Consider the following 15,433-nt stretch of genomic DNA (forward strand, 5'->3'; position numbering starts at 1 on the left):
CATTTCTCTGTAAACCACAAAAGTCCTGGATACCTGTGAAAGATATTATTATTTCACTCAAATAAATGAAGCGGATGTGCAAAAATATCTACCATATAACATGAGGTACTACAGACAATTGCTCACTTTGTTGTGTTATCTCCCATTAATCTAGAATTTATATCGTATTTAGGACATATTTTCATCCATATGTTCTTAAATTCAATGTACAAATATGAAAGCAGGGGAGGAGCCTCTGTTACTGACACTGATGTATACCTATTACTGGTGTAGGCTTAAAAACGAAACAACACTAACACTGACATTTTAGATCTTTCACAGTTACTGATAACTTGAGAGCAGGATTATATGTTTCGTGTAGGAGGCACATGTAGGACAGTAAAATATTGATTCATAGCTTGATCCTGTTTAGAACAATATACTGTATGTATTATCATTTATGGCAAACATCTTATACCAACTTGTGAAGATACTGAGGGATGTGAAGAAAGAGATGTTATTGACATGTTTAAACATATTAACATTGATGTGACACGAGGAGACACTGTAGAGACAGTGCCTTCCTGAAACAAAGTAACACACTATACATAACTGTTGTGGCAATTTCTGGAGTACCACGGTGTTCAGCAAAGACCAGTCAAAGTTTGTTGGAGTAAATGAAGTTTATTGACATTTGCCAATGGAGGAGAGATACGTGTGCACAGGATGCTCACCTAGCTCTCTCTGGCCCACAAAGAGAAAAACACTGTCGTATATCAGTCTACAGTGGTATATCAGTCTCTACAGAATGTAATATTACATTATGATCATTTTGGCAGACGCTTTTATCCAAAGCGACTTACATTACATTTACCACCCTTCGCAGGTGGGGGAAGCAATTGAGGGTTCGGTGCCTTGCTCAGGGGCACCTCGGCATGGACTCGAACCGGCAACCCTCCGGTTCCCAAGCGGAAGCTCTACCGACTGAGCTACTTGCCTCTATATGGCCATCTAAGGCTAGAAGAACCCTGTTACTGGGCAAATTATGACTTTATGACCTTGAGGCCAAAACCAGACACCAAAACCAGATACAAACGGTTTTCTGCTGGACAGGAGAAACCCCGAACAAAGGCCAGCATAAGATACACATTGTATAAGCATACTAATTCACACTAATACACAGTGAGAGTATAAAAATTGCCATTACAACAACCCATACAATGCAACACCTCCACTAAGATGGCTGCCTTACTGAGCAACCAATTAGCCCAATTAATTAAGAATCAACGCTTACATTAAGTGCAAAATCTAGTATTGAACCCTGAATTAAGTTTCAGGAAGTGATTCTACAATGCCATTCTTCCCCACTCCCGATTTTCGTGATTCTATGCCTTGGTTTACATTTGCATCCCAAATCAAGTTACTTTTCACTAACTAAAGTTCAGTCATACTCGACCATGGGGTGGTCACTCCAGGGAGGCAGGCTGGAAAGTTTCCCCTCTGTGGCTGTTTCTATGGGCCAGCCCCAGGCCTTCAAGAATCCAGCTAGGTTCATCCCCACAATCTTAGAGAAAGTCTCAGCATACAGGTTCATCTTGCCTTTGTTGTCGTTGGGATAGTCGGTGATCTTGTGGTAGGCAGCAAACACCTTCTTAAAGGTATCCCAGCCAAACTTGTCCAGGAGCTGCATGAAAGGAGGTAGAGGTAAACAAGAGTTGGCAGAAAGTGCAGAGTAGGCAGCATAACAATTACAGGTAAGGTTTACAATAATTGCAATAAACTTCAACTCTTATAATTCAATTCACAATGCTAAATCTGGGTTATGTAGGGACAGTTAGTTCAGTTTTAAATGCAGACTACAGTGTGAAATAAGTATTGTTTCTCTACAGAATGTAATATTACATTACGATCATTTTGGCAGACGCTTTTATCCAAAGCGACTTACATTACATTTACCACCCTTCGCAGAGGGGGGAAGCAATTGAGGGTTCGGTGCCTTGCTCAGGGGCATGTCGGCATGGACTCGAACCGGCAACCCTCCGGTTCCCAAGCTGAAGCTCTAACCACTGAGCTACTGCCTCCCCAATATATGTATATAGAGTGATTCTCTCTGACCTGCATGTATGTCTCCAGGGCCACAAAGCCATTCCAGTTCTCGAGCTTCCTGCCCCCCTTAACATACTTCTTGGCACGAAGCTTCCTTCCTTCGACAGACATGCCTTCTTGTGGCTAAAACAAGCATTAACACAATTACTGACGTTGAACATGAAGTCGAGGTGACATAACTTGATCACACTGTCCTCAATTAATCAGATTTTCTCTACCTTTGTCCTGTCAATGCCCAACACCTCTTCAAGCACGTACACTGACCACAGGTTGCATGTACACTCTGTGGTATTTGGGGGGAACTCCCAGCTGGCTTTCTGTTGGTTGTGGCCCAGTTCATGAATGGGGCCCCAATTGTCTTTCCATGCATTAGGGTCACTGATGACCAGATCACTTGCTGTAGCCGAGTGCACCATGATAGGGTAGCCGCAATGCATCCAGCCTGAGAAGGAAAAAACACTGTCATAGAAATGGTACCCATGGTGACAAATACCTGCTCAACCCATAGCTTGCTCGACTCGTTTAATCCTGTTTCAGACTCACCCTGGTCTACCGTAACAGACATTTGGAAAATCACATGTGTAAAGTGTCACATACTGTATCTCTGAATGTAATCACATTCTCAAAATGACTAATTATGTGCTTTGAGCAGGTGCAGGGCAGAAAGGTTGATAGAATATGATAAAACTGTGATATTGTAAAATTGATAGGACATGACTCCCAGCCAAACCCACTTACCGTGGGAAATCTGCACATCTGCTACAAAACGTTCTTTACGGGGAAATTTGTGTGGGATGACAGCCAGGTCAGCGATGCCTTTCATGATCTTGTCCCAGAGTGTCGCAAGCAAATCAGGGCGCTCCAAGTCTCGAACAACATCAGATGGTACAGCAAGGATGATGTTGTCAAACTCCAACTCGGCCCAGGGTGAGGGAGCTGTCCGCAACAATGACCACTGAGCTGGAGTTGTCACACCTGGAGAGAAAAGAGTTCAAAACTGAGTTCTGAATTATTGAAACACTCATAACAGAGTTTATCCACCACTCACCAGACTTATAATATGGTGCAGGCACAGCAACCTGCACTTTGACCTCTGCCCCTGCCACATGTGTGTTGGGTGGGACCACCAGGTAGAGGAGTCCCCCCCACAGGTTCCACACCAGCATCATCTCGTCAGTAACAGGGAATCGCTCGTAGACACATGGAGCCCTCCTCAACTCCTTGTGATTCAAATGATCCGTCTGACAGCCAATCTGGATCTAATAAAGGAAGAATATCTATGTCTTTATGCCTGTATCTATTTTTTGTACAGAATCTTATTGTCTCAGAGATGGCAATAAAATCCTGAAATTCATTTATTTTGACAGACACTGCAAAACACATGAGTGGTGACATTTCCATTTGATGTTGGCCACTGTACCTTCCATCCCTTGTTGACAAGCTGTGCAGGTATGGCAATATAGGTCTTCATGCCAGGAGCGAGGTAGAGACCGGTACTGACCCATTCCTCCTTTTCTGTTAGAATACCCATAAATAATAAAGATTAAAGTCAGGGCTGCACAGTACATGCTAAAGTAATTTTGAACAGGGATGGCAGACAAACCATCAAAATAGTTAAGTTAATCAGTTAAAAATTTGTTTGCAACATTTGTCTGACCTGCTGTCTTAACGTCAATCTTGATCGTGTAGTCTCTGACAACAGGCATGAGGGGGTTGTTCTCAATGAGGAAGGGCAGGAGGTCATCAGGACATGGGGACTTCTTGTATACCTCTTTACCCACATGAAGGAGTAGGCGACCTACCGGAGTCTGCACAGGGGAGCTGGCACTCACCTTGTAAAGACATTAATAATTAATAACGACAAAATAATAAAGAAACACACAATGTTTAACACAAGCCCAAGATAATGTCACTCTGCCGCTTTCAGCTAAACTGTGACAGCAAGGAAGGAGAGGGCTTTAAGATCTATAGGGGGCCACTTCCCACCCACACAAACAAAGCTCCTATCATTTATCAATCATTTTAGTTATCAAAAGCAATTACAAAGTCATTCCCTGCTCACCTGAGGCATGCTTGATGACTTCACGATTGTTGTGAGGGTGGACAACACCTGTTTAAAGCAAAAGCATTCGTGCCTTTCCATCTGCAGGTATGCCGTACAGTCTACACCCAGCTTTGTAAGACACGCCTCCTCTTGGTCTGTCAAGTTCTCCCCTCCCTTAACATGACCAGCAAAGCGGCGCAGGAGGTGACGGAAGTGGTAGCCATTTATTATTGCTGGATTCGGGTCAGGAGCCTTGTAGGAACCAACTGGCACTATGTCTTTCAGCAGACTCAAGCCCATTTTGTTCAGTATCTTGTTCCCTGTAACAAAGAATAACAAACCTGATTGACCAAGTGCTTTCCCAGAGACATGCAGCATCTTTGCAGACCATGCCTCTGCTTCTCCCTGCCTCTGCACTCACAGCCTCATCCCACTAACCGCCGGCTGTTTTGCTCCCTAGTGCCTGAACCTCAGTGTCTGAAACTCCCGCAAATTGCGCAAAATAATCTCTCAAGCATAGATTACAGCAATAGAAAGGTTATTTAAGTGCTCTGCAGGTATGTTGGTGTGGCTTCCAGACACACATACCAGTGCACATTAGCTTCAAGGAAGACCAACCTTATTTTGAGTGTCACATCAACTTAGAGCCTCAAGCAAGAGTCTCACATAGCATTCATCTATAAAATGTTGTCTCGCAATCATTGTTTTTACGACTGTTTTCTCCCCTTTTCTCCTCTCACTTTCATTCAGCTGTCACCCTCTCTAGGAACAAGCTCCCTATTTCTCAACCAATTAGATCTCTTTACCAGTCAACTTACTCCCCTGCTATCAGCCATTTAGTTCTGCCGTTTGCAAATCAAATCACGTTTATTTGTATAGCCAAATATCACATACAATGTCTCAAAGGGCTTCACAGGCCCGTAACACGAGTCAGTACCTGACCCAGCCCAGAGCTCTGCTGGGTCCAGGAAGACAAGGAAAAACTCCCACAAACCTTAATATATAAGGACAAGAAGAAATCTTGGGAGAGGCAACTCAAAGAGAGATTACCTCTTCTCAACAGCTGTGCATATGGATATGCTGGCAGGAGAGATGCAATATTACAGAATCTGAGCGAGAGGGTGAGATAGAGACAAAGAAAGAGAGACCTGCCCAGAAAGTTCTGTTCTAGGAGCAACAAGGGTCTGATTCCTCATATTTCTTGTCACCCATGTGTCTGTAGTGTTTTCTCTAAGCTCTCTCTCTACCCTCTTTGTTCTGTCTCTTGTATAGTTTTAAAACAAAATCATGTATGGAAATCTTTTTTCTCAGCTATAGAAGGGGGTCTGTGATTCTCAGTTCTCTGTCCAAACCTCTCTGCTTAGCCACAGCCTTCAAGCTTTATCCAGCTGTATTTCATCCCCCACATCCACTATGATTATGTTGATGTTGTCTGATGTCTGATGTTTGTCATTGTGGAGTTTAACACAACTGTTCAGAATGTATACAAGATGTGATTAGCATGATGTCTGTGTATTTAATTCATGGTTCTCCTCTCCAACAGCACATTATCATACCTGCAAAAGCAGTCATTGGGTTCTCCCCAGGGTTTGTCTGTGCCCAGTACCAGGCATGTCCTCCAATCAACAGGCCTCCTCCTTCTGCTACAAAGCTTTGGATTTCCTCTACGTGAGCATCGCTGTACGCTGTGCACACAAACACACTGAGGTCTTTCCTGAGGTTTGTCTTCTGACAATTAAATCCCGATTTGGTCAGAAGGTTAAATGCATCATTGAGCTCCGGCAAGACACCAATGACGCCGTGTCGTCCCTCATCCAACCAGTTAATGGCATTTTTAAAAAATGGAGCCAATATCTGTAATGAAAGCAGTTTATACATGAGAGAGAGCAAGTTAGCATTCACATTAGAAAATTTTTGTCATGTAAAGCACACATTTGATTTTCTCAGACTAGTAATCCAACAAAAGTGAGATGCTTAGTTAACAAATTAATGGTATGAATCTCCACCTCTCGTCGCAGAAGTCCTTCATGTGTCACCACAATCACTCGTCCCTGCCCATAGTAGGCTCCTGCCAGGAAGGCCTGTCCATCCTTATTAGTGCCGACGGGGAAGGCTAGTGGACTATGGATAAAAACTTCAGAAGCCACCACATCACTCTCAAGGATAAGCTCTGGAATTTCAAGGAACAAATCCTTCCAGTCGTCCTTAAAATCTTCACCGGTTCTATATTGAATGCAAAGAGGAAGAATGGGAGTCAAAGGGGGAGATAAATGGAGCAGGAGAATAAATGTTCATCTTAAAGAACATCCATTTTTTGGGGTTTTTAGTGGGCTTGGAATGTTTTTACAGAAATAATGTTAGCTTATTTCCATATCTGAACTATTGCCAGAATCAGACCATTCCTTGGCAGGGCAGATGCTAAAACACTAACATTAAGAACTCATGCGTTTGAAACTTCCAGACTGAACCAATGTAATGTCTTCTTCTCTGGATTGAGCATGAGTAAAAGAAAGGAAACATGAAAGAAATGTGTGTGAAAATGTTGGGAATTTAAATGCTAATAATCTTTTTTTAATTCAAATGAATATCATCATCATCATCTTCAAATATACAGTGATGCAGGAGTAAATACTTACGCTACAGCCAGCCATGAGGTTGGGATCTCAGGGTAGACGGGCAGGCACTCTGCCAAAGCTTTATCCGTTGAGAAATAGATTCCTGTCACACCAGAAACCTTATTCCCAGGAAAGCAAAGCAATGCGTTCTTCTTAGGGTTAACTGAAGCCCAATACCACGCCTGCCCTCCAATCAGCACTCCTCCCCCAGCTTTCACAAATGCCACAATCTCCTTTGTGTTTGCACCAACACTGTAGGCATCTGTCACATACACCCCGACATTGAGATTGGCCCTAAAAGCCCCCACCACTTGGGTCTGGAAGCTGGATGCACTGAGATTATCAGCCACCACCTTTGCACTCTTATGGATCCCTACAGACAGGTTGTCAGATCCATCCCCTCTCAGCCAGGTCAGGGCATTCTCCACCAGAGCAGGTAAGGAGGTCAGGTAGCTTTCATGGCCCAGGACCACAATCCTTCCACTGCCATACAGGGAGGCAGCCATCACCACCTGGCCTTGGCTGTTCATTGCTAGAGGGAAGGATTCATCACCATTCAGCACCAGGCTGCTGGGAACAGTGGGGCCCCGAAGGTCCAACTCTCTAATGCCTCTCATCAGGGAGTCGTAGGCCGCTTCAAGATGGGATTGGTTTGAGTTGGTAAACATGGTGAGAGAGACTGAGATTGTATGAAGATGATTGCGGAACGATGATTGAAGAAAGGTATGATGGGTCAAGATTTGGTAAGTATGTGATCTGTAACTGCCACACCAAGATGGAAGTCTGTCCTGTCAGTCAGGCTGTCCTGTGGGAAGAGTAATAGTATGTAACAGGTTTGAAGTCATTGACGCCACAGAGACACAAACAAAGATTTCTGCAGGACAAGGATGCATATCAGAATTTTATTAATTTATAATCATGCCACAGGGAAAACTGAATGCCAAGCTCCTCACCCGAGATGACTCCACTTGTGCGAACCAGTACTGCGACGATACTGCACTTGCTGACCCACGTGTTTAATGAGCTGTTTAAAATGATGACTGCACAGAAAATCGCGAGAAGATATATTTGTTCTGATATGAGAGTACTGACATTAAACTTGATAAACAGGAGGGAAAAGTAAGAGAATTTGTATATAAATGTATCATAGTTTAAGTGTCACCTGACATTGCACTTGATTAGATGAAGTGTAACCAGACATTGCACCAGTTAGAGGAAAGGTGTTGAAAGGCGTTGACCTAATCAGATCGAGAACTGTTTTTCTCAGTATCAGGGTGACATAGATACCCCACCCGAACTGACATCCTGTTGTGTGACAATAAAAGATATGTACTCACTGAGTGCTCCTCAGTGAGAGGAAGCTGCCTTTGCTGTAAGCTGCTCACTCCTTGCAAGTAAAAATCATGAAGTAAGACTACTCTCCTGTGAATTGCTGACTCTGATCATTTGTCCGCTGAAACGAGGTTTCAGACCTGACACTGTTGCACAGTAATTTCCTTCGGGATAATAAACTTTCATCTTATCTGATCTTATCTTATCTTATCTTATCTCTGAAAGGAGAATAAATAGATCACTGTCTGATAAATCAGCAGCAACTGCGGCCATTGGACAGAGGTACACGAAATTGCGAACTGGGCATCAGCACAATCTGCCACACTGTTCACTGTTGATCTGTTAACACATTCAATAAACCACCCCACTGTCACATATCGTATAAAGCTCCAAATGAAAAAGAAATGCCAAAATGATAGACAATAGACATTACATACCTAAAGCTACGTTCATATAACAGCAAGTGTTTCAAAGAGAGTCTGCAGGTTTTCATTCCAGCCTTTCTCTACATAAAATTAGAAAGTTACCTCAAATTTGGGTTGGTCCAGTGTTTCTGTCTTCACTTGCATCAACAGATTGCACTCAACACAAGAAGTCAGTCAGAGAGTAGGAAGGAGAATAAACAGGAGCAAGTACAGGAACGGCTATATCAGGGGAAAACAGTCAAGAAGGAGGCGTGAGCACCACACGCGACACCAATAGGCAGTGGAGACACCAGTCTGTCAACATACCTTGTATCAAAAGATCAACATACTTAGCATACGTCATACCCAAATATGGGTGGAGGCAGAGACACTGTGTTATCTTAAAACAAACCTGTTTATCAAGACATTTTCAAATCAAATCATGCATTTGACATAAAACACAAACCAGGCGTTTGTGGAAGAATATCAAAAAAACACATTTAACAGTGGGAGCTTGATAAGACATTCAATCATTAAAAAAGGCGTCCTCACACATTTCACCAGAAAAAGGTCAACAATTTTACAATTTACAATTTATTTTTGTTTGCTTCATTGAAGTATGCACAAGTGAAACAATGGCTATTATTCAGCATGCATATGCATAAGCCTCAACCAATATTTACACAACTGAAGCTATGGTTGGACTACAACCTTTTGTATGTCATTATTGTCCTCAGAGCAGAACAGCAACCTTAGCTGGGATCCCATGTTAGCAGGTCTCTGCTGTGGGATCCCTTTGCTGTGTGTTATGCTGCAGTTACCGGGTTCCTACCTGGCTTCTACTGGAATGAGTCCGAGGACCCAGTAAAGCTGTTAAATGTAAAATATCACAGCCTTTAAAGTTAAAGTACAGTCAATAGAGAAGAACTATCTGAAACACACATACACATACTGTAACATACAGCATAGACACCAAATAGTACACAAGTAGAGCCTCTCCATTTCCAGCAGCCAATCGACATATGCACACTACACACAGTGTCCAACATACTCTATAATGGAATAAAAACAGTTAAGAGAGCAGATATTTGTAAGGGACCATGTACAATAGTAAATTTGTACCAGAGTTAGCATAAAGCTAATTCATCTAAGTTTCATCTTCAGTACCATTTCATATACACCCATACATTACAAAATAATGATGTGAAAAATCTGCAGATACCATTGAAGACAGCGTTACAAGGTTACGAGGAAGATGTGTATTGTAAGTGGTGTGATGGACAATGTTGGCATAATCAAGTATAGGTAGGAGTAGTTTGGGAGTTAAAGAGCTGAGGTGCTGAATTAAAGATCTGCTCTTTATGTCGAGGAGCCAAATTCAGGGGCAAAAGTTCAGGGTCTGGATAAACTTGTTTTAGTGAGAAGCACAATCCTGGTTTGCTCTAAACAGCAGCTCAAAAGGACCAAATATGTGCTGAAAAGAAGATTCCTGCTCAAACGTGTTTAAATAATCACTGTCCTTGACTACCTGAAGAAGGTGAGCAGCTGTTTCACTCTCTGTCATTATTTAGCAGTGAAGGAAAAAGCTACAGTTCTTCAATGGTCATTGACAACATATAGGGCATGAAAAATACTAGTTAGGAAAAAAAACAAATTTACATAAAAAAAGAAAAGAAAATGATAAATGATAATCAATTTGGAAGCGATAATGAATCCTGGTCCAATCCTGTGTTTTGAAAACCGGTGGTAAGTCTATCTAAGTTCTCCTTTGATTGATGTGCCCAATCGACAGACGTTACAATTAATTTGGCACTGGGTGTTATTTGTTTGTGCATGTTAATCAGCCTGTGGTTCAGTCATACTGGACCATGGGGTGGTCACTCCAGGGAGTCAGGTTGGAAAGTTTGCGCTCCGTGGCTGTTTCTATGGGCCAGCCCCAGGCCTTAAAGAATCCAGCCAGGTTCTTCCCCACAATCTTAGAGAAAGTCTCAGCATACAGGTTCATCTTGCCTGTGTTGTGTTTGGGAAAGTTGGTGATCTTGTGGTAGGCAGCAAACACCTTCTTAAAGGCATCCCAGCCAAACTTGTCCTGGAGCTGCATGAAAGGAGTAACAAGAGTAGACAGAAAGGGCAGTTAGATGCACAAGTACAAGTGAGGTCAAGTTAATACATTGGAATAAACTTCAACAGTCCTAATGAGATATTATTTTGGGTTATTGGGTTTTTATTTGGGTGGCCATAGTTTTAAATGCAGACTCCATTATGACATAAGCATTGCTTCCCTTCAGAATGTAATATAGAGTAATTCTCTCTGACCTGCATGTACGTCTCCAGGGCCACCCACACATTCCAGCTGGTGAGCTTCCTGCCACCCATGGCATACTCCTTTGCGCGACTCTTCCTATTTTCTAACGTCATGTTGGGGTGTGCCTTAAACAAGCAGGAACACAATTAACATTGGACATGAAGTTAAACAAAATATGATCACATTGTCGACAGCAAATCTGATTTTCTCTACCTTTTCCCTGTTGATGCCGAACACCTGTTCATGCACGTACACTGACCACAAGTTGCATGTACACTCTGTGGTATTTGGGGGGAACTCCCAGCTGGCTCTCTGTTGGTTGTGGCTCATTCATGAATGGGGCCCCACATGTCTTTGGGTGCAGCAAGGTCACTGATGACCAGAGTACGTGCTGTAGCCGAGTGCACCATGACAGGATAGCCGCAATGCATCAAGCCTGAATGGAGAGTGAGACAATACATTGTTACAGGACTGTATCGTTGGTACAGGTGTTAAGACGTGGCAGGTCAAGCAAGGTCACTCCACTAAAACTGCCCTCTTGTCTCAAGGGAAGACCTTACAATTAGCAAAAGCTGCTGGCCAATCCTCAGTTCTCATACTGCTTAACCTATCGGCTGCCTTTGACACAGTCAACCATCAAATTCTCCACTCTTCCCTCTCTGAGCTTGATTTCTTGGGATCGGCTCTCGTGGTGGTTTGACTCTTATCTCTCAAGGAGATCATTTAGACTGTCATGGAGGGGGGAAAACAAACTCACATGGTGCAATCATTATCTCACATGGCTTCTCCTACCATACCTTTGCTGACAAAATGCAACCCTTTTCTGTCCTTCCCGCCAGAAGACGGTACAGTCGGATATCAGCATGCCTCACAAATACTTCAGTCTGGATGAAAGGCCAGCATCTTCAGCTCAACATATCAAAGACTGAGCTCCTTGTCATCACAGCCAATTCTTGTCTACAACCTACAAACCGTATCCAGCTTGACTCCTCACGAGTTGAACCCTCAAAGTCTGTGGGGTGTGAGGATTGATAACCAACTCATCTTCAAGAAACATCTTGCCCCAGTCTCTTGGTCATGCAGATACCCTGTGCAAACTTGGGAAGATCAGACCCCACCTGTATGTGACACAGCTAATGGTATAGGCTCATGTCATCTCACACTGGCAGGTCTACTGGCATTTGCATTCCAACTGCTACATCCAGAATGCAGCAGCTCCTCTGGTCTGCAACCACTTGTTAGAACCTACATCCTGTTGATGAACTAGATCCTATTGTCATGGCACATACTGTTGTTGCTCTCTCTTGAAGGAATCTTCACTTGTGTTGTATATGTATAATAAAAGCTACTAAATGACTAAATGTAAATGTGTAAATGTAACATCTCATTACAGTAACACAACACAAATTGATATGACATGAGCAAACAGTGATGACTGACAGCCAAACACACTTACCATGGGAAATCTGCACATCTGCTACAAAACGTTCTTTACGGCGAAATTTGTGTGGGATGACAGCCAGGTCAGCGCTGCCTTTAATGATCTTGTCCCAGAGTGCCGCAAGCAAATCAGGGCGCTCCAAGTCTCGAACAACATCAGATGGTACAGTAAGGATGATGTTGTCAAACTCCAACTCGGCCCAGGGTGAGGGAGCTGTCCGCAACAATGACCACTGAGCTGGAGTTGTCACACCTGGAGAGAAAAGACAGGTTGTGGTGGATACAAAACTGGGTCAATTATTGAAATGTGTTAATTTACAAAGTAATTAGTGAAATATCTTGTGTAGGTACAATTATTTAATCCCTCTGACATGAATACTTCCACACACTCATAGCAGTGCTTTATCCACCACTCACCAGACTTATGATAGGGTGCAAGACACCAATGAAGCCCAGTCGTCCCTCATTCAACCAGTGAATGGCATTATGCCAAAAACGATGCAATGTCTGTAATGAAAGCAGTTTATCCAAGAGAGGCAGTAGTTTAGTAGTAATTTAAGATAATATTTGTCCAGTAAAATATGCATTTGACAAATGAAATCAAACAAATGTGATATACTTAGTGATCATATTAATAATCTGAATGAACTCCACCTTTCCGTCCCAGAAGACCTTCATGTGTTACTGCAATCACTCGTCCTTGCCCATAGTAGGCTCCTGCCAGGAAGGCCCGTGCATCCTGTGTGGTACCAATGGGGAAGGCTAGTGGACCATGGGCCAGAAGCCAGTAATTCGCCTTTTAGGTCAAACTCTGACACATCATGGAGTAAGAACTCCAAGTCATCTTGAAAAAAAGATGTGCAGAAGTGGACTGGGACCTGTGTAGTGTGTCAACGCTCTAAGGTGCCACACCAAAGCACCCCTAGAACAGTTCTCAGTGCCGCAAAGGAGCTTCAACCATGTCAATGTGGACCTGTTTGGACCTCAGCCTGCCTCCCCCATGTTTACACACATCCTCATCATGGTGAACCGAGGACAAAACTTTTGTGTTGGACATTGGTGGGAAGCCAGAGCATGTGTTGATGTTAGCCCACTGCGATCTATACCATTCCCCATGCTGTTGCAGGGACCTCAGGGCTCCCCAGATCCCGGCCCCTGCTCCAGTGCTACAGAGCCTTAATGGTAATCCGTGGGTGATCAGAGCCCACATCAGAACACGTTGACTTCCTTACAAGTTGGGGTAAATTCAGGGGGGGCTTATGTCGTGACACATGGACATAATTCACTAAAAGGTATTGCAATTTAATGAATTTAAATTGTATGTACTTCCAATCACATTAACAATCAAAGATGGAAAAATTGTTGTCATGATGAAAAAGCTGTCAATTTGAGAATTAATATCTTTATGTATGCATAGAAAGAGGAGAAAACACTTACGCTACAGCCAGCAATGAGGTTGGGATCTCAGGATAGACTGGCAGGTACTCTGCCAAAGCTGTATCCTTGGAGAAATAGATTCCTGTCACACCGGAAACCTTATTTCCAGGAAAGCAAATCAGTGCGTTCTCCTTAGCCCAATACCACGCCTGCCCTTCAATGAGCACTCCTCCACCAGCTTTCACAAATGCCACAATCTCTTTTGTGTTTGCACCAACACTGTAGGCATCTGTCACATACACCCCGACATTGAGATTGCTGTTAAAAGCCACCACCACTTGGGTCTGGAAGCTGGATGCACTGAGATTATCAGCCACCGCCTTTGCACTCTTATGGACCCCTACAGACAGGTTATCAGATCCATCCCCTCTCAGCCAGGTCAGGGCATTCTCCACCAGAGCAGGTAAGGAGGTCAGGTAGCCTTCATGGCCCAGGACCACAATCCTTCCACTGCCATACAGGGAGGCAGCCATCACCACCTGGCCTTGGCTGTTCATTGCTAGAGGGAAGGATTCATCTCCAATCAGCACCAGGTTGCTGGGAACACAGGGGCCCCGAGGGTCCAACTCTTTCAAGCCCCTCATCAGGGAGTTGTAAGCGTCATTAAGGTGGGATAGGTTGGTAGACATGGTGAGAGAGACTGATTGTATGAAGATGATTGCAGAAGAATGACACAAGAAGCTGTCCTGTGGGAAGAGTAAAAGTATGTAACAGGTTTGAAGTCATTGACGCCACAGAGACACAAACGCGCAAATCTGCAGAACAAGGATGCATATTAGAATTTTATTAATTTATAATGATGCCACATAGATAAGACTATCCAGCTTTCCTAACTAAAATAAAGGAGCAGCTTCTCAGCCCTCCCAACTAAACTAAACAACTAAACAATCAAAGCTTTCTAGTCTATCTGTCTGGGAGCATCCAGCAGGCAGCCCAGCTGTATCTTTGAAAGGAGATAAAATAGATCACTGTCTTATAAATCAGCAGCGACTGTGGCAATTGGACAGAGGTACACAAAATTGCCAACTGGGCATCAGCACAATCTGCTACATTGTTTTCTCTGTAAACACATTCCAAAACCACCCCACTGTCAAATAGCAGTATAATAGGGTTGCCAGAGCTCAAAATGAAAATGAAATGCCAAAATTATGAAAGACAATAGACAGTACATACCTAAAGCTATGTATATATGACAGCATAACAATAAACAAGTGATGAGATAGTAAGCAAATGTATATTTAAGCAACCATCAAGGTCCAAGAGTCAGTACTGGTTTTCATCCCAGCCTGTCTCTACATACATTCACAAAGTTACCTCAAATTAGAGTTGATCCTTTCTTTGTGGCCTCACTTGCACTACCAGTTTGCACTCAATGCAGGAAGTCAGTCTGAGAGGAGGAAAGAGAAGCAAGTACAGGAGCAACTATATCCGGGGGAAAGAACAGTCAAGGGGGAGGCGTGAGCAGAGTTGCACCAGTCTGTCAACATTCTTTATGTTGGCAGATAAACATACCTTGCGGGAAGAGACAGAGACCCCGGGTTATAACAAAACAAACCTGTTTATCAAGACATGGTGTTTGTCGAAGAAAATCAAAATAAACACATTTAACAGTGGGATACTGCTCAGCAATAAAGACATGGGAATCACATTTTTCTCTTTCCAGACTTTGCACAAGTGAAGCTTTGGTAGGACCTCGACCTTGTATGTCACTACTGTCTGCAGAACACAACAGCACCCTCAGTTATCTCAACAGAGTGGCTAGAGCCTGGTA

At 43.3% G+C, this 15,433-nt stretch overlaps 1 protein-coding gene and 1 pseudogene across 1 annotated transcript; both read right to left on the minus strand.

Annotated features, from left to right (window-relative positions):
- Positions 1 to 643: 643 nt before the first annotated feature.
- LOC142993283 (TRPM8 channel-associated factor homolog) lies at positions 644 to 8,729 on the minus strand. The gene is made up of 12 exons (XM_076143920.1): positions 8,604 to 8,729; positions 6,766 to 7,549; positions 6,136 to 6,352; positions 5,686 to 5,983; positions 4,148 to 4,449; positions 3,743 to 3,917; positions 3,506 to 3,600; positions 3,134 to 3,344; positions 2,824 to 3,060; positions 2,304 to 2,527; positions 2,095 to 2,208; positions 644 to 1,663 (listed from the first exon to the last, which is right to left on the minus strand). Exons 2-12 carry the CDS (start codon positions 7,410 to 7,412, stop codon positions 1,421 to 1,423), a joined length of 2,763 nt encoding a protein of 920 aa, XP_076000035.1. The 5' UTR covers positions 7,413 to 7,549; positions 8,604 to 8,729; the 3' UTR covers positions 644 to 1,420.
- Positions 8,730 to 9,032: 303 nt separating this feature from the next.
- On the minus strand, positions 9,033 to 15,080 carry LOC142992057 (TRPM8 channel-associated factor homolog; annotated as a pseudogene).
- Positions 15,081 to 15,433: the final 353 nt, after the last annotated feature.

This window comes from Genypterus blacodes, unplaced genomic scaffold (assembly GCF_046128005.1).
Source record: "Genypterus blacodes isolate CSIRO-AG114 ecotype Tasmania unplaced genomic scaffold, CSIRO-AGI_Gbla_v1 ptg000003l_1, whole genome shotgun sequence".
NCBI lineage: Eukaryota > Metazoa > Chordata > Actinopteri > Ophidiiformes > Ophidiidae > Genypterus > Genypterus blacodes.

What these genes read in the sequence shown, in the direction of transcription:
- LOC142993283 (XM_076143920.1), bottom strand. Translation starts at nt 7,412, where the DNA reads ATGTTTACCAACTCAAACCAATCCCATCTTGAAGCGGCCTACGACTCC. An exon ending in CCCAATGACTGCTTTTGCAG is followed by an intron (nt 4,450 to 5,685) that starts GTATGATAATGT and finishes TCTTTGTTACAG; the next exon opens with GGAACAAGATACTGAACAAA. An exon ending in CCCTGGAGACATACATGCAG is followed by an intron (nt 1,664 to 2,094) that starts GTCAGAGAGAAT and finishes CCTTTCATGCAG; the next exon opens with CTCCTGGACAAGTTTGGCTG.